The 24,902-nt window shown below is 46.4% G+C and overlaps 1 protein-coding gene and 1 non-coding gene across 11 annotated transcripts in view; both read right to left on the bottom strand.

The window, feature by feature from the left end:
* Positions 1–24,902, bottom strand: part of PUM1 (pumilio RNA binding family member 1) — a 70,218-nt gene that overhangs the window by 13,128 nt on the left and 32,188 nt on the right. For 5 of the 10 annotated variants that reach the window (XM_035345500.1, XM_035345502.1, XM_035345510.1 and 2 more), the window contains 8 exons: positions 24,332–24,602; positions 19,024–19,117; positions 17,554–17,670; positions 12,278–12,429; positions 8,939–9,077; positions 7,219–7,362; positions 5,972–6,268; positions 3,931–4,167 (listed from right to left, as the gene is read on the bottom strand). In XM_035345500.1, coding sequence (XP_035201391.1) covers positions 3,931–4,167; positions 5,972–6,268; positions 7,219–7,362; positions 8,939–9,077; positions 12,278–12,429; positions 17,554–17,670; positions 19,024–19,117; positions 24,332–24,602 — 1,451 coding nt within the window. The remainder of the gene's footprint in view (positions 1–3,930; positions 4,168–5,971; positions 6,269–7,218; positions 7,363–8,938; positions 9,078–12,277; positions 12,430–17,553; positions 17,671–19,023; positions 19,118–24,331; positions 24,603–24,902) is intronic. The other 5 variants (XM_035345504.1, XM_035345505.1, XM_035345509.1 and 2 more) reach the window with 2 other exon arrangements.
* On the bottom strand, positions 14,005–14,085 carry LOC118177847. Its single transcript, XR_004755939.1, has one exon. It is a non-coding gene; the product is annotated as a small nucleolar RNA SNORD103/SNORD85 (small nucleolar RNA).

Below are 24,902 nucleotides of genomic sequence, written 5' to 3'. Positions count from 1 at the left end.
CTGGGCAAGCATGTTCTGACGTCTCCTAAGCTGGTGCCAAACTTCGGCTTTCTCAAGGAGAAACTTCCTCTTCCCCTCCTCCTTGGGCTGCCTTGCCAACGGCGTGGCCATCGGTTCCTCCACCTGCCTCCCTCTTTGAGCCAGAGCTCTGAACTGACACAAATTCCCCGCTGCCGGGAGGACCGGGATCCCCGCGGTAACACGGAATCGGCAACAAGCCGAGCCGGGGTGCTGGCATTCGGCACTGCATCCAAAGCACTCGGAGTTAGCATTTGCTTTTCAGAAGCCTGGAGCAGGTGAGAGTCGTGGCACTGAGACACTAAAACAAAAAGCGGCATCCTGACCAGCTCCTGCAAACGGCTGTACGAGGAGAGGGTTCAGCACCCTGCTCCCATCTTTGCCGTGTCTGAATTCAGATGGAAAGCCTCACCGGCACAGGCAAAACCTTCGTGGTTGGAGGTTTGCCAAGTAAGGACTTCTGGTCATTTTGGAGATCCCAATTCAGGCACTGCAGATCTGTCTCCTGATGGAGATGCCAACCGAAGGTCTCTCCACCAGGGTCAGTGCCATGCTGGGAATTAGGGACTAGGGGGGATGGGTTTCCTAACAAAACAAGTGCTACTGAAACCCCTCTGTCACCGCCAAGGGCAGAAACCCTGGGGAAGCTCGGGCTCCTATGGCACCGCGTGGCTGGGAGCACAAGGAGATGGGCAAAGGAGGCTCGTGTGATTTTACCAGTGCTACAGAGGAACAGCTCCTGTTCGAGAGCAGCACGCACAGGCTGGAAGCAGCTGAGGCTTGTGGGGTCACTAAGCTAGACCAGAGGGACAAAATCCCAAAGAACAGAGATGCCTCCTGTGAGATGCTGGCACTGACAGTTTGTGTCAGCCACAGCAAGCCTCCAAAGCCGGTCTGCAAGCTGCCTGCAGCCAGCCCCCCGGGCATGCTAACGCCAGGCCGCCCATGCTGAGCACCGCGCCGCCCCTCTGACAGCAAGCCAGGACACGGAGCTGTGCGGTGACAGCTGGGGCACGGTCGGCTCTGAACAGACTGACAGAGGAAGACCAGATTGTCTTTGCAGTGTCTGGGATATATACGGAGAAATCTTTATCTGGGGAGCGCAACGTGCACGGACTTCATCCCAGGACTCCAATGCAGAGATGCTCAGAGTCCCACTGCGGCCCTAACGACTGTTTCCTATTTTCCAACACTGAGCCATCTTCCCAATGCTTGCTGGGACACTTAAGACAGACGTTAAATTAAAAGAACTACTGATCTGGGGGAAAAAATGACAACAAAAGGATGAGTCAAAAAAAAAAAAAACAACACACAACAACTCAGGGAAGAAACACAGAAGCTGCTTTGCTTCCTAAGCAGCCTAGGAAAGACAAAGCACTTCCGAAGCAAGCTTCCACGGGACTTTTGCAGGGCCCTCAAACTGCTCAGAAACATGGGAGTTGCCAGCGTGCACAGGGGCAGTGGTGGAAAACAGGAAGAGGAAGAGACTGCTCTAAGACAGCCAGCAAAGAGGGCTGGGCTGCCCAGGTCCCACTGGGAAGCGCAGGAGCCAGTAGCCCCCGGGGCACCCCTGGTGTCCCCTGCCTGTGCCAGCCACTGCCCCGGTCATCAGTGACAACTGCTGCTGGGACTGACTGCATGAAGTGATGGGAGCTGTAACCTGGCTAAAAATAAATGTTTTAATTCTTTTTTTTTTAAATAACGTATGTGGTATTTCAGAATTTTGATCAGTACCAGGAAAGAAGAGGGGCCCTGCTGCCACCAGAGCCCCAAGGCGCGTACTTACCGGCAGCCGTTTTATCTTAGCTGCACGCGTTGCGCACACCTTTGAGCTCAAAGCGTGTATTGAGCTCAGCCTTCCTCCTCCAGCAGTTCTCACCAGAACTGGCTGCACGGTTATTTCAGGTACTTGCAATTGCCCAGACCTTTCACAAGGTCACTTTACAACCCCAGGAAACACCTAACGTGACAAAGGCACGCCGTTTTTCCCAGCTATGAGCCTTCAGAAAGCCAGAGGAGCAGGAGCTGAATCGTTACTACTTCCACGCAGCACACAAGCCCAACAAACCATCGACTTTCACATCCATGAGACAGGACAAAGTCAAATCCACGGCTTACATGGCATTTAATTGTGCGTCTGCTGATGGCGAGCGGGATTGAACGCCAACTTACTGTGTAACCCTGAAACCAAATGACTCCCCCAAGTCGTCTCCCCCCACGACACAGCAAGAGGGCTGTTCTAAGCCTGGCTGCCGTGATTTCCCTTTCTGCAAACACCACGTCTGCGTGTTCCCATCTGTCCTGTCATTGTTAGATGTTTAGAAACTCTCCTCAGCCTCCATCACCAACGACTTTTGGTATCACAAAAGCGGAGCCTGCCTCAAGCTTCTGGCAAGGCAGAAGCGGTGTCAGTGCTGTTTTTGTAGCATTAACACTTACTTTAAAACCAAAGGAAATGACGATCACATTCAGCACTTATGCTACGGGTAGAAGATAACCTTAATAAAGCGACCTTTCACAGATTTCCAGGTAAAAACCACACAGAGCTACAAGATCTCTCTCGCAATAGGTCCCAAGCACGAAGTCAGCCCGAGAGGACCTGCGGCTCCAAGGAGAGGAGCATTTTGTCAGACTGGGAAGACCCACGCTCCCTGCTCTGGGGCACAGAGCATTTCTGTAAATGGGAACTCTTTCTTCCCAGCGTTTGTTCTTGGAACAGATTAACCTTTCTCTGATCCAGTTTTTCAGATTCATTCTTTTGTTTGCCTGCAGGGGCAACAGACTTTTCCTAGTGCCACAATCTGAATCTGGTTAGTCTTCAGCATTAATTTATTGGAGCTATTTAACTGTCAGCTTAAGGACTGTACAGCTGCATAAATAAAGCTAAAAGCCCTTCAAATTCTATTAAAGCTCTGAACAAGAAGAGATGGTAAATCTAAAACTGATCTCAAAAATCAGATTTATTACTATTTCATGCAAACTTTTAGCCAGCATCAACCCTGAACACATATGCTTGTGGTAAACAAATCTATCTGGTGAGTAATAGCGTGTGTATGCATCCAGGAAGCGTTCTGATAGCCCAAACCCAGACTGATGCTTGACAAACAAGAAGTCATTTTTTAAACAAATGCTGAATTATTTGGTGCAAAGGCAAAGAATAACCCATCTTTTTTGTTTACGAGGCCCTGGAATGAACACTTCAGGAAGCTCAGATGAGCACTGCTTTATTATTTAATATATCCTTTATTTATTCTGAAAGACTTACTTGATTGTATATAGGAGGTTCGGGACCTACTGAAACTTCAGATGGAAGATGTCACTTGCATGATGTAATGTACTTCACCAAAATTAAGAAAGCCTCTGCCATGCACTAAGTTGCTTTTGACACGGGCATACTGATGGGAATTTCTAAAAAGCAAACTCACAAAATCCTCCGCTAAAAGTTGAATATCACTCCTGAAAACGTTACCTATTTTGGTTAAAAGAAACTGTATCCTAAGCTCGTTAATTACTGAATGCTTAATGGATAATTTAAACGTGACAATTTAAAGGATCAGTCCTACGTATCTGTTCAACCCAAGGATAACAAGCAACTGGTGCTGGTACTGAAATCTGTGAAAAAACAACTGCTTTTAAAGCACTTGTAAATGTTATCCTGAATTCAGAGATGAGGAAACAAGCGGGCAATGCGTGCACCTTCCTGTCTGACAGCTCAGCTACTCAGAGGCACCGACACTTAACAGCGTTTCACCTATTACTGCAAGGGCAGGGAACCTCTCGCAGGACTAAGAGCAGCGAGCAGACCGCAAGCATCTCACCCACCCGGCAGCGGGGGTGTGTGTGTCTCTGCCCGACAGGAGAGCAGACCAGCAGCAACGTGCCGTGCTGGGACAGCGGCCCTGGGGCCCTTACCCAGGTTTAGGCTTGAAGAAGATCCATGTGAGGATAAGGAAGGTGGTGGAGTCTGAGAGTGGCCAGGTCCTTGGCTGGGCAGAGGCATACCCACGGGTCCAGGAGACGAGGAAAACCCAAGGCCATTATAAAAACTGTGTCCTATGGGTGTCAAACTGCTGGATGTCCTCTTGTACAGGTCACTGCTCCCTGTGAGGGAGTCTCGGCGGGAGCCGCTGCCAGTGTTGGAGTTAGCAACTGGAAGGAGGACAAGAGCAGAAGTGAGTGAAGACAACAAGGTGCCCGAGACAACAGGAGAGCTGGGGAGGCGTGCAAAACAGGCAAAAATAGACCGGCACCTATTAACAACGCCACTGCACCAGGCTGTTTTTCTCCTACGGGTGGTGGATGTGCCCATACGAAATGCATTTATTAAAGTCACGCTGCTAATGATCAAGCAGAAATCCTCAATTTAAATAATTAGCTTGAATCCTGCCTGTCTGCAATACTTTAAAAGGTTTCTATAGAGAGAACACTTCCAGAAAAACAGCCCCAAAAACCTAAAAGCCAAAAGAAGAAGATACAACCTACCTAAAGGAAGCAACAGAACGAGAACCAACAGTGAGCATTTTGGCTTTGGGCACAACCACTTGCATTTTGCTTCTGAACCCTCAAAAAGGAAGGTTTGTGTACTTCGAAGGGCTTCTTCCCTACACATATCACTTAGCACAACATAAGATACCGCATCTCCCTACAAGCAGGGCCTCATACTTAGCCTTTGGCCACTGGAGCTCAAACAAATCCAACAAGAGATTTTGTCTATTTAAGATCATGTACAGATTCATGTACAGATTCTTGTATGTTTACTCGGAATCCTTATTCTTACCTTTCACTGTATTAAAAAAGAGCTGAAGAGTCATTTCTTTTTTACTCATTTGCATCAAGCTTTATTAAGATGGCAATCAGAATTCAGGTTAAACACAGAAGCTACCATTTTTGAAGAGTTTACCTGCTAGCCAAATAAAAGCCTCTTTAAGAGCACTGTCTACTTGAGGAAAAGTCATTTTTTGCATTAAAATCTGGTTTAGTAAATATTGGACTTGATAACAATTTAATGAACTAATCATTTTTTTCATGACTGTAAATAATTTCTAGAAGCAACAGCCTCACGCTTTATTCATGGATTGAGGGAAAACCAGTTTGAGCATCTTGGCTTTGGGCAAATCACCACTGAATTCAATCATTTGAATAAGCTGGAATGGAAGAACTGAATACTGCATTTACTTGATCCAAGATGGTTCACGTTTTCAGCGTGGGATTAAGAAAAATATTTAAAATAAATGTATTTAAAATTGTGACTTGATGCAGTGGCACTGTCTCTTATTTTTCTGATGGACGAGGTTCAGAAGACATGTTTTAACTTGCCCTTCAGACAGATGAAAGCAGGAAAGTTCAGGACATAATTACTACCTCTAAGACTAAGCAGCAATTAAAACAATTGTTCTACTTAAAAGGAAGAAAAAAAAAAAAAAGGAAAAAACCCCAACCCGTAGACATCTTTCTGGGTTGGTTTTATTCTGAAAAATCTTTGTCTCCAGCTGGCTAACAAACAAATCAGAACAAATCTGAACAAAGAAATGATGTGTATAATATTTCTTGCAACCACAAAATGTGACTGGTTTTGGGGTGTATGATAAAAATAATGACCAGAACAAAGCATAAAAACCACCTCAAATAAAAAACCTTCTTTAAATTACAAAAAGCAAGTTACTTAGCCATTACTCTGAGGTAAGAGCTAGCACACAGATGGTTACCCCTCCAGAGCCCGTTCCTGTCCGTCCAGTACCTCCACCGAGCGCATGCAAGTAAAGGCAAGGCCACCCAAAGCTGTTTAACAGCTTCATCTGTAGCTACAGGGGATGTCTGGTAATGCACCAAACATGCAGCAAAGTAACGAACTTGCCACGTTACCTCTACCATACTAGCTGCTAGAAGTTTCAGCAGACCGGACTGCACGTTTCTAAAGCCAATCAGTTCCCTGTGAAGAAGCTGCAGCTCCTACCTGCTGTTCCAAAGCCTCCCAGCGCCGACCCCAGCGTGGCACCGAGAGAGCTGCTGCTCCCAAACCCCAGGGAGGTGTTGGCAGGCTGGGCAGAGCCCTGAGAGAAGAGGGAGCTGCTCTGGGAATTGCTGCTGAGAGAGTTGTTGCCATAAAACGAGCTGGAGGCCAGGTTGTTGGTAGGCTGCTGCTGAGGCTGGGGCTGAGGCTGCTGCGTTCCCAGAGGGCGAAATGGTCCGTTTGTTGTTCCTGCCAGGCCACCAGCTGCACCATTGGCCGAAGCTGCAGCTGCTGCAACTGCTGGAGAGAAAGTAACAGCAAGCAGAGTTTGAAAAATATGTTTTCTGTATCCATTTTGGAAGTTAAACCTCAGCAGGATCCTTTTATTTCCCATAGATTTTTTTCTTCCCTCTCAGGAAGAAAATCTCTCTTTCACATTAAAATTCTGTAAACACCTCTGTACTTCACACCTATGCTCCACAAGTCCTGCACAGAGACACCAAACAACAACAATGCAAAGTTGTTATTACTGCTGCTGGTGTTATTAGAGCTACATAGATCAAAAAAAGTACCCTTTCTCCTAAAAACAGATTCAAATCAATTCAGCCACACACAGAGTAATATCTAATCAAGAAACAAGTTTTGAAATAATCAGAATTGTCCTTTGGTGCATGAAGCCCAACCCTGCAGCGTTAAGAACATCAAAACCAAATACTTTTGTTTTCCAGCCAGTTCTAAAGAAAAAGCAAAATAAAAGCTACAAGGAAACAATTAAAAAGCCCGTTTCATAATCTGTTACCAGCACTGGCAAGGACTGCTTACACACACAGATTCCTACTGAAAAATTTCTTTTAAAGCCTTGAACTCCCCAAGGAACCCTAATAAAATCCAACACAACTCATGGCAAAGACCAGGCACATAACATTTTATGTAAGTAAGGTGATCATCTGGGAGTTCCACACAGGCTAAAGCCTTTTATTACGTGGGAAACTGGATGCCAGCAGACCAATTTAAATAACTGTCATGAAACCCTGCAAAAGAACGCAGTTTAAGCTATGCTACCTGTCAGGGGGGCTTCTCGAGGCTCAGCCCACAGTGAGTCCAGAGGAAGTTCTCAGCAACAATCCCTGCATTGGATCTCAGTGAGGGCAAGTGGATCATCATCGCCTGCAGGGTGCGGGGGGGGTTCGCTCCCACTCCCCGCAGGTCGAGGCAGGAGCAGATTTTCACCTGGCCGGATGGGGACTCACCTGCTTGCGCTGCAGAGGAGCTGATGATGACTGGTGCGGGGGCCACGAGACGCACAGGGGCCCCCAGGCCATTCCTGGCTCCCGCGTTCACCACGAGAGCACCCGTTTGGTCGTAGTACGCGGCAGGAGCCAGCACCGGGTAACCTGGGGGAAGGCACAGCACAGAGCTCAGTAACAAGCAGCACAGCACGCATCTGCCATCCAACAATGACTGTTTAGAAGCATTTTTAAAGGAAGATCACAACAGATAAAGAACAACAGTTCTGATTCTTGTTAAGCAAGATTGTTTAATTAACAGTTGTATCTTGTATTATTCCACAACTTTCATACCTACCATACCACCTCAGTAAGTCTCAGTTAGGGAAGATTTTTTCCCCTGAAACCACTACACTAACATTACCCTCTGCGTAAATTCAGTTATCCAGAGAAAAAAATGTCTTAAAATACCACAGCACCATTTCTTTCCCCTGACAAGTACAGCCTGTGCTGGCACTTGTCACACACGTGAGCACAGTGCACCTCCAACTCTCCCACTGTATGCTGGAGGGGCTCGGTGTGCACCCGTGCAAACAGGACACCGAACTGAGCTAAGGTGCGTTCTGGGAAGATACATGTTTATAATAAAGCATCCTTCAATGTTTAGGAATGCTCTTAAATATGCTGGTGACACGCAGCAGAAGACTGCCCATAGAATACAGCTCTTAATTTAGGTACCAGCTAGAGAATTTGCTAGTTAAAAAACCACACACACCAAACCCCCCCCCCCCCCCCCCCCAAAGAAATGGAATCATTCTCCATAAATCATTCTCCACAGTGGGGTCACAAAGAGGAGATTATTCTCTGCGAATGTCTGTTCTGAAACTACAGCAGTCAGAACCCCAGCAATGCAGATTTAAGAAAATTCACAGATTACGTGAAAGCACATCTGCTGCTACTGGCTTTGTAACTTAACATGGCAACAGTCTTCCTAAGCCATAAAAAAAACCATGAAGCAACTATGTGACGCTTCTAGAGGGGAGATCTGAGGCCAAAATCATCCTCCTGGATTGCACGTGACCAACAGGACATACTTGCATATTATTCAAATACTTACGTATGCCCTTGCTCATTACAACCCCATTCTGTATAACCGATGTCTAAGCATTTGTACAGCCTAAAGGATCAGAGCTAAGGCTTATACAGCAGCTTCTCTCTTGAAGAATACATTATAACAAACCCCTGCCTTTGTCTCTTTCTTTTTTTAAGCCTCTAGCGTTGGTCTGGAAGAAATTACGAAGGGGAAGTCCTTATTCTGTTAAAGTCGAACACCCGACAGGGCTGGAGAGACAAGGCTCATGAACAGCACTAAGGGGTCTCAGTGGTCTTAAAAATAAAGACCACATAAGCTCGGATGAGCCACAGAAAAACCTGAACACAACTTTCAAGAGGAGCCCTCAATTCTTTTGGGCAGGCAAGCCCAAAGAGGTTACTATTTGTTTCATCTGTGGCACAGGGACCTGAACCCTGCTTTCACTTAAACGCTGCACAGGTAGTTCTGCTGGCATCTAACAGCCTCTGCAAAACGCCTCGGATACCCACAGATTAAAGCCTACAAATACTGTAATAAAAACAAAACACTGCTGAGAGCCAGGCAAACAGGACACCATGCAGAGACTTGAAATGTAATTCTCTTGGATCTCGCTGAGCACTGGAGAAGTCACAGCCCCCTCGGGCTCCCTACCTGGCATCCCTGCTGCCAGCCCTTGGCCAAAGGCAAGGGCAGAGTTGACGGCTGCAGCAGCCACCAGCGGATCAGTCTGCTGTCCCTGCTGGTTCTGATTTGGGGTCAAAGGACGCTGACTGGCTCCTCCACGGAGAACCTGGAGAAAACAGAGGAAAATCAGTCCGTTTAGTTCGAGCCCCAGGAGTAAGCCACGATAACCAGACACTCGCAGGACACCAGCAGCAACCTACTTAAAGTCCTTGCACGCAGCAGCAGCGATGTCACAGCCAGTGCGTGACAAGCCCTTCCCTTTACTTGGAAAACACCTGCCTTCTCCATCAAAACGTTTTAACACAATCACCATGGGTAAATGCCTAGGACCTGATTTAAGTAATACACCCTTTTTCAGGCTTCCTGAGCGTAAGCTGGACAAGCTTCATCTCCTGACCTTTTTCATTTCTTAACATACCTCCAATACTCATCCTCTGTCAGAAGCATCTGCGAGCCTCTGTCCCACTACAGATAACATTCGGTCTCTGCCAGAAAAGCTCCACTGAAAGCCCACTTGAGCAGAAACCTTAAAAGCCTGACTTTGGAGCTGTGGGCTGATGACATGAGGTGACAGGGGTTTTTCCAGCCACCATAGGGAACGGTGACCCAGTGACACGACACTTACTCACTGGAAATAATGACCGGAGATCACACACTGTCTTCGTGTATGTAGCTCTTGTGGTTTAAGCACACGTTGCTCTCAGAAGGGAAGATGGCAAACTGACCTTTCCTGTAATTACCTGCGACAGGCTTTGTTTGCAAAAGCCTTTTACTCAGTGGTGATGCAAGAGTCTGCACCCACTTGTGAGGTCAGCTTATTAAAAAAGCTGGCCTGTGGTACTCAGCACGTCTGGTTGCAGAAATTAACATCCTGTGTGGTACCAGATAAAGTTATTAAAAGGAAAAAATTACTCTGTGCACAGAGGCTGGGAGAGGATACTCAAGCTAACGGATCTGGAGACATCCCAGAGTCGCTGGGAGAGGATACTCAAGCTAACGGATCTGGAGACATCCCAGAGTCAGCTATCGCTGTCAAAGCCTGAACGTGAACTCTCAGCCCGGGAGACTTCCTAGGCTGGGACGAGTTGCAGCTCTTGGTAAGCAGGCACAGCACACGGGCACCCTGCAGAACGCGTGTGATGGACGACGTGCTGCAGAAGTGAAACGCCGGCACTTTTATAAATACACCCCCGTGTTAGATGTCGTGAGCATCACAAATCGACTGTCCATAGTCTCCATAGTCATCATTCTAGGTTCCTAAAACACGTGCCTCAGCACTTCTTTGAAGAATTCCATCCCCAAATACCCACTTATCTTCTTACAGAGGGAAGGCCTGCATTAAGAACAACACACACAATCCCCACTCACGCCTGCTCCGTGGCTATAAAGTAATGAAAAATAGCATTAAGGCTGCTGCTATCTGTATTGTTTTACAAGCTTAAGCCTTTGCAGAAGCTCTCCTAGCACATACCTATTTAAAGGGGGAAGGCTCCCAGGCTGAATGCCAAAGCGTAAGTGCGCCACACGCTTAACTCCGTTTACCTGGGTGCAGGGATGTGCGCAGAAGGGCTGCTCAGGGCGCTGCTGTCAGTGACCTGCCAGCTGGGGAGGTTTGATGATTAACTTTGTCAGGAGCAAAGCGTTCTCCTTCTGGTCACTGGTCCAGAATCATTGGTGTGAAAACATCACTGCTTTTATTATCTGAAAAGGCCTTATGATACTACACAACTGCATTTTGGTTTAGGTTTGTTTTTTGAAGCAGAAGCTAATAACTGCAGTTACCGACCGCTACCTTCTCCAAGGGCCAAAATCTCCAAAGTAGGAGCACCAGAAACGAAGGCTCTGCATTACTACGAATCAGCCTCCTCCTCGCTTTTCGGTCGGATAATGAACCCGTTCTGTTTCCAAGCAGGAACTACCGTGGGACAGCAGCTGATAACACTGTGCAAAGCCAGCTCCAGGAGGCCCAGTGCTTTAACCAAACACCAGACAGCTGGGCAGCGGAGGCAGCCAAGTAACAGGAGCCCCGTCCAGCTCCCGACACCTGCCCTGCAGACCCTCCTTTGGCGTGAAAGGGGAGAAGTGGAATATATCTGAGCGCATCTAATGGGAGCACAGCCCAACGCAACGACAGTACAGCGCCTCTAATCCTTTAGCACTTGAGTTGACTACAAAGCTTTAGTAACAATAATTACACTTTTACCACTGATTTAGTGACAAAGTTTGATTTTTTTTTTTTTTAGTGCCAATATAAACAGCAACTTGACTTTTTTTTTGGGGGGGGTGGTCCTTTAGGAACCCAGGAGTGGGACTCGATGATCCTTGTGGGTCCCTTCCAACTGAGATATTCCATGGTTCCATAGTTCTATGATTTGCACTCCCATACAGTTCTGTTTAACGAGAAGCTGAATTACTCTTTTATATTTATATATGTAATTGTTCTGTATTAATTCTCATAGCAGTCTCTCACTTTCCACCTTTTCCTCAAGCAGTTGCTGAACTCACATGTCATCTGCAGAGTTACAGCTATGATTAAATACCAGACATTTAAAATGCTTCTTTTACTTAACTGAAGTTAAGATTTACTAGGTAAAAATTAAGATTTACCTAGGTTGGTATTTCTAGTTCAGAACAAAAATAGACACATTACAAAAACGTGTTCTTTACACTTCTGTTGGAAGATCTACAAGCTTTGTAAGCCAATATTCTGCCACTGCCAAGAGATTAGGACAGAACAGTTGGATGGTGCAAACCCCACCAACCACACCATTTATAAAGCATGTAAGCAAGAGTGGCCCCTCATCAGCCCAGTGTTGGCCCTTCGTTGCCTGTTCTTGGGGAACATGAATGCCATTTAAACACACACACCTACCTCAATACTCAACTCTAACATACTTATAGGGTAACAACAAAAATAAATCCTTAATTTTGTCCTTTTAGGTGTTAAATTCTTCTATTTTTGTGTGACTACAGCCTAACAGCTGTAGGCTTAGCCTTATCAAAATAGCAAGTTCAGTGTTTTCTTTTCACACAACTTTTGTTTCCAAGTCCTCGCGCACATACCAAACTAACTCATTTGCTGCTATTTTGACCCTTTTAAATCTAGTCTTGAAGGAAAAAATCATCATCCTGATGATGAGAGCACACCACCTACTGACAGCTAGTATTTGACGTGCATTTTCATCCTCTCCGGGGCCTTCAACATGAAAACCGATGGTGCGGTGATGATTTCTGCTCGCACTCCAACAACGTTTGCCAACAAGCGGCTGCTAATGACTTCACGTGCAAAAGCATCCGCCCACTTACCTGTTGCTGGCCCTGCTGGGTCTGCTGAGTGGTCTGCTGATTTGCCGAGTTAGTTGCAGCGGCAGCTGCAGCAGCTTGCTGCTGGAAGAGACTGGCAGGATAAACTCCCCAGGGCGTAACTCCATAGTACTGGTGAGGGACAACCGCAGGGCCTAGAACGCCAAGGGAGTCAGTGAGCTTCTGTAGTGTCACAGCCATCACACAGCAAACGGTCACCAAAAATACCTGCACGTCATGCTTGGTTTAACAAATCCTATTTCAAGGTGATCAGCTTTAAATCCTTTGCAAATACGAAGGCATTCTGCCATTTGTATAATTCATTTTAAGAGAGCACAGAAGTCAGACCTGAAATTTCATCTTTGCTCACTTTTACCTTATCGGATGAAGTCCAATTCTGCTGCCAGGGATCCTGCTGAAATTCCACGGTTTTACTGTTGAACCCTAATTATCTAGTGAAGCACCAAAACTATTTTTATAACCTCTAACAAAAAAGAGAAGGAAACTTGTTTAAGCACAACAGAGACGTGCAAGTCTCTCCTGATCTTAACTGACACTCATGGCTCAGTTACATCGATCGTTAGATCTCCAAGAAATAAATTTTTAAGAATCCCTCTTTGAAGTCAGGTATCATCAATTCGCAAGTGTCTAAAATGCCACTTTTCTAGCCACCAAGTCCTACCTATCTGTATTCACAAATAACTATAAAAGAGCCCAGAAGATCCTGGATCTTTCCATATTCCACCCTCCTTGAACTGCTGGCTACATTTAAGGGACTTTAAAAAAAATAATAATCTTGGAAAACACAGAAAACATAAAACACAGTTAATCTTCAAAAGTTAGCAAGCCTCAGGACATGGTACACTTAATTTGTGATGATAAAACAGCAGAACATATCCTTAAACAATTCTGGCTGGTGAAGAATTGCATAATATGGCAGACGAAACGAGTCCTTGGCGCTGAACAAAGTCCCTCCCATCGGTAACACCTATGTGAATCTAATAATATTTTCAGTATGCCTGCTCTGTGTTTCTTGGAAAGGTCAGCAGAAGAGCAGAAGTATTTCCTTAGCTTTGCACATGCAACACCTATCCCATGAGCTGGGCAACTTCCTTCCCACAGCAAAAGCACCTTCCAGCAGGGGAGCCTTTTAAAACAGTGCCACGTGTTCAACACGGTAGGTAAACAAGTATTTAGTGAATGTGAACCACACTTGCTCTTATATGAAGTAAAAAGCTCTATTTTAAGAGAGCACTAGAGTTCTAACTCATTTGAGTGTGACTGTTAGTTGTGTCTCCCAAGTCACTACGACACCACGAAGGAGAACAGATCTAACCCCCAACAGCCCTGCCCTTCTTGACCTGAGCAGCTCTAGACACGTAGTTAATCGATGGATTATAACCTGCTTGCCTTCAGCTAACGCAGATCAGATGCCAAGCACTAGGGTGGTTCTGCACTCCAAGTGCTCCATTACATGCAGGGAGCTGGTTTGCCTTTGTCCCTGGGCTACTGCAATACACTCTACCTAGGCAAAATGTGGGCAGCTCTCTGGGTTATTTTAATCTCGGTTTTAATTATCAAGCAAACATAGTCTAGGATTTTTTCCCCCCTCCTAGTTAGGGATCGCTCATCAGATCTGCAAAAGCCTTGGGTGTTTAAAAGGAGAGGAGACAGAGCCTTTGAAGTCTGCAGGTAGCTAGGCTTAAAAGAGCTCCAGGTGTTTCTGCAAGCCTGGCTCAGCTGCGTACTCAGAGAGGCTCTCATTACTGAACAACGTTCTCAGTGAGGGCAAGTGTGTCATCATCGCCAGACCTATAAAAACACACAGAGTGTTTCTTTACTTTAGGAGACGTTACACCTGCTTTTACACTTGTTAACATACACACACACCAGAAAATAAAAGCCATTCAGTGCCTCTGAAATCAAACATTCCCACTACTGCGTCTCACTTACTGGCCACAGCCACCCACAGATATTCCTTCCAGGAAGTATCAGGAAAACCACACGTGTGTTTGGGGCAGTTTCTCCCTTTTACTCTCAGCCTCCCCGCTCCAGTCGCTTTAAGCAGAAGCCATACCTGCTCCCTGCAGAACTGCACCGGACGTGCCAGGCCTCCTGCCCCAGCTACAGAGCACCAGGTGCCCCATGTGTGAAAATGCGAGGCTGCAAACTGCAGCTTCATCAAGTATTTGCAGCTTGTGGGCTGATGGCTTCAGAATTAACAGCAGGGCAACCACGGGCATCCAAGGATTGGTGTCTTTTTAGGGAGGGAGGGAGGACCAGCTCAACTCCAAGGCTCTGGTGCAGCCCTATGCAAACCCTCTGGGGCCAGCACTGATCCTGACCAGAAGCACCCTTGCCTGACCCCGTGCCCAAGGCAGCTGGGGAAGAACCAGCTGCGTGTGCTCCCCAAAGCCCAGTCCCAGGCGGTATGTGCATGCAACCATACCCGTTACCAGCTCCAGGCTGGCTCTGCAAGGGACACAGCTCAGCACCAAGTGAACCTTCCATGAAACCCAAGCCTGAGAAGCCCGGTGCAGACACACCCCAACAGACTCTACCTTCAGTCTAGGAGCACTGTTTTTCCTGCGTGCAGATTATTCCAGGATCCACTTTTCTACAAAGAACAGAAACACTTTTCCACCTGTAACGTATCACCTCAGAAGGAACCAACATTTCCCAACTTAGAGGGAAAATCTGAAGGCCAAACTTCTGTTTTGTTGTTGACATCTCTCTCAAATGACAGAAGGCAATTTCACAACACTTCCTAAAGACAGCAGCATCTTCCCCAAAACTTATACTCACAAGCTATTTCCCTAGGTCTAGGAAGCCCTTCCCTCTATTCAGATTTGCTCTTCTTTTAAGTGCTGCTATTGTTGAGAAGAAAAGAGTATTATCACAGGGCTGACAGCCTTACAATCAGGAAAAAGCTGCCATAATGATCGAATCTTAATTGGCAGAATCATCTCTGCCATAAAACACACAGAAGTTTCCCCTCCACTCTTAAGAGAAACTGTGAACAATAGGCTCCCGACAACTCCAAACTCATTTCTTCCATCTCATTAACTTCTCCAAGTCTTCCCAATTTAATGCTCCCATACAAATCAGGAAGGCCGTCTGACTTGTAACTCTGAACAGCTAACTAGTCCCACCCCCTGCAGTGCATCGCTCGTTCTTATTACAGAAAGGCTTTCCAAACTGCTCTGAGTCTAGACAGAAAAGGTGCCTTCACTAGAACCAACGCCCCCCAGAAGCGAAGTTTGTTGCATTGCCGCTTTTAGCCCTTCCAAAGCCCAACAACAGACCAAGTAACTCACATCTCTCGGTGGTGTCCCACTGTGAGCACATCGCGGTGCGTTACACACTTTTGCTTTGTTTTCAAGAGCCATAAAGTTTAAAATTTATTTAAGTTGAGACTCCTGCCAGTTTTCTGGGAAGCTTTGGATATCCTGAGGGGGATTTCCTAGTTCAGATTTATAAGGCCTCTGTCAGAGAATCAGGCAGCTGCAGCTTCAACACTGCTGAGAAAAGGGTGGGAGGGAATGGGGGGGCTGAGAACACCCTTGCCATTTCCTAGAAATCCAGCAGCGCTTACACGTGGTCTTTCTATGAAATCAAGACACTGACCTCCTGCTCTGCTGAACTTCAGGGTACTGCTTCAGAACAAACACCAGCTTTAGGCACATTAAGATGACACAAAAAGGCCGCCCAGAATCCTCTTCTCTAAGACTTCGGAAGTGCCCCACAGCACTCTTCTGTAACTGGCCCTGATCCCGTTCCAGCACCCTCTTCCCCACCAAGACCTGACTATGGCTGCCTGCATTTTCCACCATGAGTTCAGGTCATTCATTCATTGTTACGCTTCCTTCATCACATGATGATTTATTGACTCGTGGACTATCAGAAATATCCTTGTACTCTAGCTCTTGGCTTTCCTCCATTTAATCACAGCATCATCTGTTTGCCCACAGCATGCTGTTACCTACGCTTACCTTTCATTGGTATTATGCAATCAGCAGACAAAATTCACAACAGCCAAACAAGTCCAAAGCTCGCATCTTTGAATTACAAACTCGATTCTTTACATACTTCCCTGTGACCTACTAAAAATGCCATACAGGCAGGGAGCGCTTGCTAAAATCCCATTTCAGAGCGTGACCTGGTACTGGCCCCAAAGCTCAGAAGCTAAGCAGCACTTACCTAACAGCTGCTAAAGCTGTAAGGAGCCACAGCCCAAACCTGCAACGCTGTCTGACAGAGCGCTATGCTCACGTACGCCTAAGGTTTCATAGTTCCCATTTGGCACGAGCTATCTCACTGCAGAAGAGATTTGCCATGAGCGTGCAAGCTACATGGAAGCTGAGCGCGGCAACGGTGTGCAGCCTTCACTAAAAAATAACCACTGCTCCGAACTAAGCAGCTTCTATTTAAAACCAAGAAGGCTTCCACTCCAGGTGGCACAGGGAAAGCGAAGCATGATTATAAAAATACTCTTCTGGAAGTACACTCTTCTTTTGTCCTCACCGCTAAGGCCAGAACTTTGGGGCATATGCAGTAGAAGTTCAACGTGCAATGTGTTTTTCACACCGTCTGATAAGCTGTTTTACCGAGCTGTCATCTCGAGATACAACAATTTTGGCTATGACAGTTGGAAAGAATTTGGAAACTGATACACGAACGTTTGGGAGAAAGATCCTGCACAAAGACTAGAACCTCCATCTCTGCCTGCCATCTGGAAAGCCACATATTCACCGCGTAAGCCTCCCAGAGACGGCATGTTTTCACCTACTGAATCTAAAAAGCATACATTTTTAAGAGGCAGCTAGCGAAGGGAAAAGCTATCATTTGCAGGATACACTGCAGTAAATCAAGCTAAGCAGCAACAAGATACAATATTCCTGGCAGGAAAACACATCCTCCATCTTTATAGCATGTAAAAGTGTATTTACAAAGGTACCTTTCACTACTGTCAGTTACCAAAGCATCCCAAACATGTAACAACAATTATCTCTGCAAGTGCTTCACTTCAGATTTGCTCTGCTTGTTTACACTCAACAGAAAGAGAGCCCGTAGCAAGTGCTATACAAGAACCATCACATTTAATCTACAGAAAATAGGGTTTCCAAGGCAAATTCCGCTTCAACTCCACAATGATACACAATTATTTCTCCGCGGAAATTACATTGTGCTAATAATTTATTGCCCCAATCAGCAGAGCCTCAAGAACAGTTTTGGTACAGAACACGGCGAGGAAAGCACAGACAACTGAAGTACCTCACCTAACGTTGCAGCTGCTGCGAGTCCGGCTGCGTACGGATCCGTGCCTGGAGGAGCGGCGCTGATGATGTATGGATTGGGGACAAAGGCAGCAGGAGCTAAACCTGCTGAAAACATACCTGTCAGTAAAAACAGACTTGACTAGAACTGAAGCCCTACCAAAATACCTCTGGCTATTTGGCTGACAAATTGACTGAGCAGCATGGAAGAAAGGCTCACATTGCTTCAGTATTTTCAAGCTTTTTATAGGTTGTTCTCTATAGGCAGTGAGTAGAGTCTTATTATAGCAAAGTACAGAGAATACAGTTTACATTAAAAAACAACCTAATTCCAACAATGCAGTGCCCCCAAAGGAAGGCTAAATTGGTGAAGCAGTCTATATATAGTACCCATACCTGCTCAGGTACCTCTGCAGTGCAGACAAACCCTCCGTGTTGAAGCGATTATTAACACCAGCTAGATATTAACACTATCTAATTGCTTATTCTGAGTAGCAGGTTAATCACGAACCAGTTTAGCCTACTTTCGGAGCTCCAGGCCGACTACACAACACCAGCACTCAATGCATTCGTTTGGAAGGAGCTCAGCAATGGATGGACAGCATCACGGCAGTGCCCGTGCCTGCAGGCATTACCCTCCGCTGCAAGGAAACAGCTAATCATTGGAGAAATTACTGGTGGGCAGGAGGGGAGCATAGTGGGGAGGTAAAGGTGAAGGAGAATACCTTAAAGCCAAAGAACTTTAATTCCGGCCTATCCCCGAACTCCAAAAACGACATCACTGCACTGCACAGAGCTGAGAGCCGTAACACATTTGTACTGGGCTTCTGGGTACCAAGAATTACCAATTAATTTGCCCATTGTGCTAAAAACATTTAACCTTGAGGTAGTTCAACTCTAATCATCCAGGAGTAGCCCCTTTCACAGTTCTCCTCTTTCTCTGCAGAGGACCAAGTGCTTTCTTCCCAGTCAATCCATACTGTTTTAATGATACGGATCATGTGCTTGCATAAATTACAGCTTTAAGTTAAAGTCAGACCCCAGGCAGCCTAAAATTCTACCCTGTGGTAATTTAAACATGAATTTTCAAGCTGAACCACAGGAAGCACATTCAGGCATCCACTGGACTGCGCATTTTCCCCTCACTTCACTGTGCTGCTTAGCCCAATTCATAGCAAGCAAGCACTTCAAAATGCTCTCATTACTGAACAGCACTCTCAGCAAGACTGAGTGCCATTCCTTCCAGACAAGAATGCTCTAGAGCTTTTGAAGCGCACAAAAGACATCTCCAGAATTTTTCAAGTAAGTCTTCAAACAATATTCTTCTGCTGGTGTGTCAAGTACTTACCAGTTACAAAAACATGTTTAGGATTCTCTAAAATCGACCCAATCTTTTTTGCTGCCATTTTCCCAGGATGTTCTGCGGGCTAACAGACATCTAGTACACGGCAACGTACCGAGTGCTAGACTTACCTATGTGAGGCTGATGGGCAGCTGCCAACGCGTACTGCTGCTGCTGGGCTGCTGTTAGTTGTTGAACAGCAAGCGCGTTCGGTCTTTGGAACAACTGCAGGGACAAAAGAACAAATAGGATCCTTTACTCATGCACCAAAAGCATTCTCTCACTGCCTTTTAAAGCAATTCCTTTATACTAGATTTATTTCCACAGCCACAGACACTCCGCTTTTAACAGGAAACATTTCAAAATGAAATGACAAAACCGTATTTGAAACCAACTGCCCATGATAATCTGCCTAAAAAGGAAGTATTTCTGGAATACGGCTAAACCCTACCCAGGCTTTTCTCTGCTGTTCTCTGCACGATGCCCAAAGCCTCGTCTTCCCAGCTCCTCCGGCACACCCCCCCTAACTGCGGCCTGGGGACCACTGGTGGCTGCCACAGCATTTCTCAGAGCTCAGCCACCACCAAGTACAGTGGGAACGCAGCTGCACAAGAAAATGTATTTTTACTTATTTTTTTCATTCATCCAGACCCTTGCTACACTTACTTCCCCAGCTTCCTGTGCCCGACTAGATGCCTCTACGTGAGCACAACTCCCTGAATCAGGACGTTAGCAGCCCACTGTTCACCTCCAGTAAAAACATTCAAAACTTGCCACTGAGAATAGCCAGAAGCAATGTTCATACCCATTTATTTCCAAAAGTGATCATTTCTGAAGTGTGAATGACTTCACGAGCTGCTGTGATGTTTTCTCTCTCTAATCACCTGGAAATAAAAGGGGCCTAAATGCTATGGAGTCTTCACACCTATTATCTCTGCCCTCCTTTCAGGTCTCCAGCAAGACAACCAAGCCGCAGCTGTCAAAAGCAGCAATAATAATTCCACCCAGATTTCTGGCAGAAACTTGCAGCTATCAACAAGTACAGAATCAGTTAGGAAGTGAGGGGGGTTGGGAAGTGAAAACTGGGCATGGTTCTCCTAAGAAGAGGATAAGCAACTGTGCTTTTTAAGTAGAAAATACAGGGGGAAGACAAGTTGATAGCCATTTTTTCTTTTCTTTTTCTAAACAGATTCAGAAGGAGAAACAACATGCAACAGATCGGACCCAGATTTAAGATCTGGAACCTCAATACCCAGGGGAACGCGATCTACGCCTTCCCCAGAGGCTGCTTACCCCAGACATGCCAGGGCGGCTCCACGTATCCGAGGAGGGTCCTAATGCTGAATGGAAAACGTATCAAATCCACAGGCATCCATCACCTCCCTGGGCCTAACTTCGTTCCTAGCAGTCTTTCCTCAGCCAACATTCCCCCTGCCTTTTTTTCTTTTAATTAAACACCATCCAACAATACTTCATGTTTACACAAAGCTGAGTGCTTGCAAGGGGTATAACCTTCGCTAATATATCATCTGTCATTAGCAGCTGGATCAAGTACTTAGCGACATCTCTTAGTTAAATAAAGCAAGCACATCACGGACACCGTGTCCTACAGAACATGGAATGAAGGACAGCGGCACTGTCGGTGTCTCCAGCAGCATGTCGCTGGGATCAGAACCAGCAGAGTTTAAAAACAAAACAAAAAACAACCTTCAACTGCTTCATCGCTCCAGATGCATCTAGAACAGCCGTGCTTGCATTTGTGGTCTGCTTTTGGGTTGAATTCAGTCAAATATTCTAGCTTTCTTCAGCTGCAAACATTGACTGAAACTTTTCATTTTTCATGCTATTGCATCCCCAATGTCAGACCTTCCATCACACAAAGCTGAGTTCTATGACGGTGAACAGTGGAAGAAATGGCTGGGTAAGTGGCTTTTTTTCCCCGTAGGATCAGCAGCTCTTTATCTCCTCTGAAAATAAGTTTTCTTTTGCCCAGCTTCCTCGTGCAATGATTTCTACACCTCCAAAACGCAACTCAATAATTCATTTTTAAATTAGCAGCAGTAGCAAAAGAGCCCCTCAAAGCATAAATCTTGGACCTGATATTTATCATCATCACTGCTTGCCCTCTCTCCCTCTTGTGACCACAGCTGATCACTGCTGAATCTGCCTTCCAGCCCCGCAGGTACCCACACAGGCTTCGTGCATTTTTCTGCTGCTGAAACGAAGGCGCAGAACCCAACGCACCCTGCAAACGGCTGCTGCAACAGCCCTGAGATCACAAAGAGCCGAAGAGGGAGACTGAAAGGATGCTCCTTCACCTGAAACTGAACTGGTGTAACAGGAGGGAAGAATATGGAACACAGGGGCAGGGCAGAGCCCTGCTTAAGGAAAAAATGAATGAGAATCTCTCCATGTGCACCCTGAACCCGGTAAGAAAGCTAACAATGTAGCTCCAGCTTCGTTATCGTTACTTGCCCAGACCATGCTCTTGAGCTTCTGTAAAGCCACATGCAAACACTCGGCCGCTCACACCGCTCAAAGGCAGGAGGAAGGGCTGGATTCCTTCTGGCTGCAGAAAACCTCCCAAATCTTTACGGAGTTTCCCTTTCAAAGCCAGAACAGGTGAAGGTTAATACCTAAGCCCCAGACTCGGGCAGCATCCGTCAGCGACCTCTCTCTCCCTCTGGATGCTTTAAAATGCAGTTTCTCTAAGCCTCCAAACCAAGATCTGACTTCCCAGAAGGCGGTGTGTGAGCAGCTACAACTGTGCGCAGCCGAGGGCTGTGTGCTGCCTGTAACGTACACAAGGGAGCAGAGCCAACAAACACGGTCAGAATTTCAGGCTGTGCTTAGCCAGACAAGCCCCTCCGCCACACGAGCTCTGGGAATCATCAGCCCTACGTATTTAATGGAATTGTTACTAAGGCCTCAGTGCACTGCTGATAACAGAGTCCTGTCTTCCAAAAATTCACAGAAGACCAAAGGTGAAACTGCAATAAGAGATTTTTGTCATCTTACTCAGAAACTTCCATTAAATTAAGGCTAAGCTACATTTCCATGTTAAATTGTGGCGTCCAGTAAGTGGAAAAGAAAGAGAAGAATACTCCTTCAAGAGCTGTTAGCTGGAATCCAAACAAATCCGCGCTCAGAGCATTCCAACCGGTTACAAATGGCATTCGGTGACAACCCACAAACAAGTGGCGTAGCTCTGGGGGGTTCAGCAGCATCACCTGACCTTTCAGAAACTGGGGCGATTTTCTCTCTCACACAGGTGCGTGAGGGAAGCATCACCAGCAGCACGTGGGGGAGCTCTCCACGGGAATTCCAAGAAAGCAGAACAGCATGGGCTGGGTTACACGGTTATGGAAACACTGCACAATTAGATTTCTGTAATCCAGTTTCTCCTGCAATATAAACATCTGACATCTCTAATCAGATTACACGTGATTAAGACCTTCCCTTCTTAATATTGCTTTTAGCTGCACTTGCTTGTAATCCCTTCCAAGTATGTGACGCTTCCCAGTGGACCAAGGAAGATGCTTTTAAAGAGATCTTTTTGTTCAGGATACTCGGGATGTATTTCTGACAAATGAATGGAAAAAGCCCCGTGCTTCCAAAAGGCAGACCTCCTTCACACAAGCTACAGCAAATACCGAGGAACCCCGGCGGCTGGATATAACACGTTAAGGAAATGGGTCCGATTCCTTGAGCCAAGGCACGCTGCACTTACACCAGCATGCAGTGAGAGGCCACGTGTGGCAGGGAAAAAAGTTAAGAATGATTCCTATCTTTAATGCAATTCTTATGCTTACAAAAGCCTGTCACTGGCGCTTACTGTCGTCGTGAGTAGCTGTTGCAACAAAGCTGGAATTTTAAAATAACAGCCTGCACTGAGCAGCCTGCCCTGCCTACCCTCAGCGTCCCCCAGCCAGCGCTGAGCGTGCCAGACCCACGCAGTGGGCACCCGGCCGCACTCAGCGCGCCCGGACATCCTGCTCTGCCACCAACCTTTGGTTTAAAGGAACGACAGAGAACCACGGCTTCACAGGCGACACAGAAAAAAGCTTGAAGGATGATTACATAGGGATTACATCAGCTCCACACAGGTATTCCTTATGCACTCTACAGAGAGAACACAGGCATGTCTACAGGGCCATCCAGAGCCTGAACCCAGAGATCCACTTTGGTGAAACGCGCTTTCCAGATATGCTTTGCTTCAACGGGTTTTTAGTCCTTTTTTTTAAAAGGTTAGGAAAAAAAACTAACTTGTAAATGAGCCTTAAATAGAAAACACTGCCAGACAAAGCAGGAATTACAGGCTTCACATCTCCGCGGCTGTTTTCCTATACCTAATGGTTCTTTAAAAAACAAGTCTCATTGTTTAATTGTTTAAAAAAGCCAAAGTAAGTTTTGCATTCAAAGTCCTTCACCTGAGTAAGACAAAGACTTGAGAACAGCTTGCTTTTTCCTCCTTTCTGAGCTATACAGCGGCTATTTAGCTTAATCGTTAAAAAAATTTCCTCCATTACCCTCCCCAACGTGCTACATAAGAGAACAACCGACTAAAATAACGGTTATTTACATTGCCTTTAAGGCTACGATAAGTCTCCGAAGGCAGGGCTTTCGTATAAACATGGCAACAGTCCTACCTCTGCACGGTGTCAGTCAGGCTGTTCTGCTAAAACACGATCAGATATTTCAGGAAACCCTGGGCTAGTAATATACTCCTGCAATAAGCTCCAACAAAGGATTTTATTCTTCTTTGAAGGATATTACGCTTACAAAGGGAAAGCAATAAACATTTACAGTCGTTACCCAGACGGGCAGGAACAGGAGCAGATTACAAGGCAACCGCTGGATCTAGGCCCAGCATTCAGGAGAGGCCAAACAGCAAGGCCAGGACTTGCCTTACTTGCCCGGGCTGAGGAGTCTGGGCTGTTATGGGAGAAAAGGTCAAACAAACCCGCTGGGCTGAGATAAAGTTCTGTAGTGCTGGACTCTGACCCCAGGTTTTGAGCCATGCTCCAGTAAGATCGAGCTGGTTCAGATTCACCATCCCTTCAGCCTCCTCTCAGTACTGCCGAGACCCCAAAGCGGAGCTGCAGCACCCAGGCTGAGCAGTGGTTTGGCCTCTAAGTCACTTTCAGGGCTCAAGGGGTTTGCTGCTTTGCACATCTCACTAATTAAAAGCTCTTCTCCAAGGCAAGCTTACTCAAAGGCCAGCCGTGTCTAACCGTTCGCTACAGACCCTTCCAGCTGCCATGCACGTAGGTCTCCTGCATCGAGCTGACGAGGATACGTGCAGCACTCTGCAGACACATGTATGGCACATGAAGGATGCAACCATCCTATGTCTTCCTTCTAACACCCCAGCGTGAGAGCCTGAGCTCACACCAACCCCAGGACGGCTCCGATCAAGGAACCCTGTCAATACGTTACCTGCTGCTGGGAATTGTAATCGAAGAGCCCCACAGTGGCTGCGGCTGAGTCCACGGGTACTTGAGTGCCAGAATAATCAAACTGAAGAGGCTCCATGCCAACGTGCTCCATGGGATCCAGAGGAACACTCTGGGACTCTATGTTGGAGAAATCTTCCACCGGCTTGGCACCATTAGTACTCGCCAGCTGGGCTAAGCCCTCGGATCCGTTCTGGTTTGGACCCAGCAGATCTACTTCACTAGCAGAGTTCTGGCAGTTACCAGGTGTGCGGCTACACGGAGAGAAAACACATCCGTCACTGGGCACATCCATGTAATGCTCTGTCACACAGCATCAGCTCTCAGCAACAGACACTGCTACCCAGAGATACCCGAGGATGATGGGGGAAAAAAAGAAAAAAAAGATGTAGGCAGCTATCCCAGACCCTCCTGGTATGAGTTCTACAGAACAATCTGTGTGTTAAAAAAAACACACACCACAAATCCCCAACCCTCTGCACTTCAAAGACCTGCTACAGTACTAGGGTACGAATACTCTTTTTTTTTTTTTTTCCTCCTCAAGTGAGAAGAGA

This window comes from Oxyura jamaicensis, chromosome 23, assembly GCF_011077185.1.
Source record: "Oxyura jamaicensis isolate SHBP4307 breed ruddy duck chromosome 23, BPBGC_Ojam_1.0, whole genome shotgun sequence".
NCBI lineage: Eukaryota > Metazoa > Chordata > Aves > Anseriformes > Anatidae > Oxyura > Oxyura jamaicensis.
This window is presented reverse-complemented; position numbering and strand designations above follow the sequence as displayed.